The 4,410-nt window shown below is 34.9% G+C and overlaps 1 protein-coding gene across 1 annotated transcript; it reads right to left on the bottom strand.

Moving 5' to 3' along the window:
• Window positions 1–2,100: 2,100 nt before the first annotated feature.
• LOC125258538 (amiloride-sensitive amine oxidase [copper-containing]-like) lies at window positions 2,101–4,405 on the bottom strand (the record flags this gene model as incomplete). Its single annotated transcript, XM_048175525.1, has 3 exons — window positions 2,101–2,600; window positions 3,960–4,092; window positions 4,167–4,405. Coding segments are annotated over 3 exons (642 nt in total), but the record flags the coding sequence as incomplete, so codon positions are not given.
• Between the last annotated feature and the right edge of the window lie 5 nt (window positions 4,406–4,410).

Here is a 4,410-nt window from a genome sequence, read left to right on the forward strand (position 1 = left end):
GTTGACCCTGCACACTATCATTATGGTAAATGAATGTGTTTAGAGAGAAATCCATCATCAGAACTTCTTGTTTTGTAAGGATTCAGTTGTTATGTGACGAGTGAGTCGCTGTTGTCATGGTGAATTTAAAGAATGGAATCCCTATATAAGGCAGCTTTAACGCTCCATCACAGTGCTGTTCCATCGCAGACCTCTTTAACATACACTGTAAAATCTAGACAAACAGTTATATAATGTCTTATTGGTCACCAGCAGTCACACATGCTTCCACTGCTGAAAAATAAGACTAATACTGATGTATACCAGTGTTTCTCAACTAGTTAAGCTGTGGGACCCACATTTTCACATTTCTCATTAACCCGCGACCCAAATGTTTTTCTCAAAAATGGTTGACACTCAATTAATGTCCCATTTTAATTACCATAAAGTGTAAGAATATCATTAACACTGATGGATAAACAGTAATCTAACGTTATTAAATAGCAGTCACAAACTAGTTTTTCATAATACTACGATAGTTAGAAAGTTGGTATGAGCTAGCACAGTCATTAAAATATAGAAAATAGCACAAAAATTGTGAAAATAAAGTGGTATTTAGGGTTACAAAAAGCGGTTACCATAGTAAACAGGCCTACACAATACTAGCATGAACTGTTAAAATGGACGCAGATCCTGATGAATAGAATGAAAATAATACCTGTATGTAAATCGTTCCCATTCACACGACGTACCAGTTATGTGATTCTTTTTTTGTTGTTGTTGTTTGTTTGTTTTTGTTAATTTCATGACTTAATAATTGTTAACATAAATGCGACGCTCCATGCTCGTAATTTTATTTGCTCATGTAGTCACGTGATATACAGCGCGCGCATCCACATTTGCCCGCGAAATTGAAGAGTGCGACGTCTGACAAGATGGGAAAGTTCATTTTTCTGAGGTGAGAGACTTTTTTATTTTATTTTATTTTTTATTTTATGAAAATAACGTTAGAGACAGAGTACTAACAATAATGACAATGACATATAGCCTGACAACATTTAATCTGACAGCAGCTGATAAAACAGGACAGTGCATTTTTCTCAGAGAACTTTACTTAACCGCACAGTGTTTACGTCATTCAAAATAGAAGTCTCGCTTCAGAAGTTTCCTTTTAGACTGTAATAAAATTCTAGAGAAAATCTAAAGATAATGTACACATTATATACATTTTGTACATGTGTAGATTTTTGTGTTGGTAGTTATAGATCATTGCAAAATTACACACAATTATACTGCAAATACACACAATTTTATATATATATATATATATATATATATGATATGATATATATATATATTCATTTTTACCTCTTTCAAAAGCAAAAAGTTCCCATGCTGTCTGGTTTTGCAAATAAAAATAACAAATTCTAATTAGTCTTATTATATTGTAAGACTTTGATCATGTGTATCAAATAAGCTCTTTTTCTTTAGCCATCTCTTTTAGGTTTCCATGGGAGACCCTGCAGGTGAATTATGGACTGTTTGCTGAGAGATTCCAGAATGGAGCTGTTTGCATAAGGAGCCTGTTTCCCGCTCATGCTCAGCCCATATAGGACTGCTGGATCCATGAGCTCACGGATGCGGCATCCTGAATCCTGGATGTTCTCTGCTGATAAGCCCCGTCCATGGATACATCCTCTCACTTACAGATTTCAAGGGTACTCACTTCATCTCACAATGCGGTTACCATGACAACCAGTACAAACACCCAGTGCATGAAATGATTGCACAAAAACACTTCAACAGGTGTATCTCACGAAATCTTGTGAAGCATCATGAAACATTATTGAACCTTGAAATAAAGAAAATGTTTATTACCGTCACCATGTTTAATACAAAAATTAGTAAGGTCCTAAATTATCTAAATTTAGAATTTACAATTATAACTGATACCTGAAAATGATCAAGACAAAAATGAAGCCTATTTTTTAAGATTTTTTGCATTGTGATATTTATAAATATCAGTATTAAATTTATGCAAAATATAATTTAGTATTTTTTCTTTTTATTATGAATTGAAATATATGTGAGGTTATATTCACAAAAAGATACAAGCCATTCTGAATTGTGAAAATATTTAATGTCAGATTTAAGATACAGTTTTTAGTAAGTTTTACATTTTAAGAATTTGAGTTTCATTTGTTCAGATGCAATGTAAAAAGTGTGCTCTGTTTTTGTGGTTGTAAATATTTGACACCAATAGCATTTAAAGTCATAAATTCTGAGCTTTTTCTACATTTTATATACAGCACAAAAACACCAACACGACACGAAAAAAGCTCAGTCTCTATCTAGACACCAGCGTAAGTACCATTATAGAAGAAAGGCTTGTCTGAGACACAGTGACCTACGACCTCTGGAGTCCATCTCTGAACCTTCGGCTGGCCCTTTTCATCTGGTCGCACTATGACCGTGCTGCGGGACGCAAGCGAGGGGTCCTCGTCAAAAAAGTTGAAGGGACGCAGGAAGAATCCCACCGCGTTTCCTGGAGTCGCCGTGTTGGGAATGTCTTCAGAATGAGGAATGTGTAAGAATCCCACCGTCACCCAGGCAACCAAATCCTGCAAAGAAATATATAATTTTAGTTTCTTGTATATCTTTATCTATTAATTTACCTATTGCCAGTCAGGATTATTATCGTCAACATAAAACTAAAACTATTAAAAACATTTTCATTATTTGGTATAAAATAAGATATCAAGCTCCAAAACAGCTTGTTTTGATATTGAGTGACCTGTGATGTCACACGGGCATATCCATTTGCATATGCCTGCCTCTAGAGCAAGACATCGACCAATAGTTATACATCATCGCACCATAGGCCTCGCCCACTGGCGTTCAGTCGCTTAACGGTTGACATTTGCATACACTGGATGTGATTGTCATCAAAAGCAAAAAGAAGCCATTATAATCTCTGACGCTGTCTACACTGATACACTGTAAAGATGTGTGTTCAGTTTCTGACATCTGCCGACAACAGGACAAATGGAAGAGTGAAAGAATGCTTGCTTTGATGTGTCCAGTTTAAACAGCTCTTTTGCGTCTCTGTACAGAATTCCGAAGGATCCCGGCATCGGGAACAAGTGGATGGTTTATTTTCATGGCGTCCCTGGTCACGTCGGAGGATTATATGTTTGTTCGGAGCATTTTATTTGGTCAGTAAGGCAAAGTGTAATGGAGAGTTTGCAAAGAAAGTTATGCAAAAAAACTTTTTTAACATTATAAGTGAACCTCAAGGAACATATTAAAATAATAATAATAATCCATGTCATAACCCCTTTAAATTTATTTTATTTTAGTTAGTTTCCAAGGCAACATTTCAAATTTTAATTTTAATTTGAAGAACTAAAATAAGTCAAATTGGAAAAAAAAAAAAATTATATATATATATATATATATATATATATAGAAAAAATAAAACTAATACAAAATAACTTAATTACTAAAACTTTAACTACAATTAAAATGGAAAATATATTAATAGAAATATTAGTAAATTATTAATATTTTTAATAAAAATTATAGTAGTATATTGATACTAAAATAACACCAGTGATATCAGTGAGCCGTTTGATATTTATTGACACTGAATTCAGTAGAATACTTATATTTGTTTTTTGCAGGTCTGATGACATTACTTCCTTTTCCTACTGCCAGAGGGTTCATCTGATTAAATATCTGATATTCTGGCAGATCTTAACGCTGTAAAGCAAATTGTTAATATTTACTATTTAAATAGATGCCATTCAAATATTTTTATAGTTGGAACTAGTTTTTTCGTCATCACACTTTATTTACTCACCTGTGTAAATGCTGACTATGTTGTTTTTGTGTCTACTTTTTAGTGCACATTGAAGACCTGTTTGGGCTGCACAAGGTCCATTTGGAATTGGAGGTCAAGTAATTCTACAAGTCTGTACCTGATTAACAATGTTTTCATTGTTGCGAATGAATTCCTCGAAGGAAACAACAGGCTCCCAAGGGTCATTCTGAGTATAGATGCTACTGCTGGTGACCTCACTGTCCTTGTGTCTGGTTACAGCCAACTGGTATCTGCAATCAACAAAATCATGAAGATATGCTCAACTAGTCACTAGAGAATGCAAAATAGACAAACGTTTGCCCACCTTGACCACGTAATACCATTTTCCTCCCTCCAGCCCCGGGGCAAAACACTGTTAGCATGTGAGTTATACTGGATTCGATAGCCCTTCTTATGCCCCCACTTGTTTTTTTGATTGGGATTGTAGAAGTGCAGGTATTTGGGAAACTTCTTGCCAAAGCGGAAGGCAGCACTGCGTTCAGTTTCATGCTGCGTCCTATGCAGCTTTGATTGCACAATGGAATGTCCCGGGCTCCAGGGATTAGTAA

The sequence above is a fragment of the Megalobrama amblycephala genome, linkage group LG22 (assembly GCF_018812025.1).
Source record: "Megalobrama amblycephala isolate DHTTF-2021 linkage group LG22, ASM1881202v1, whole genome shotgun sequence".
In the NCBI taxonomy this organism is placed as follows: domain Eukaryota; kingdom Metazoa; phylum Chordata; class Actinopteri; order Cypriniformes; family Xenocyprididae; genus Megalobrama; species Megalobrama amblycephala.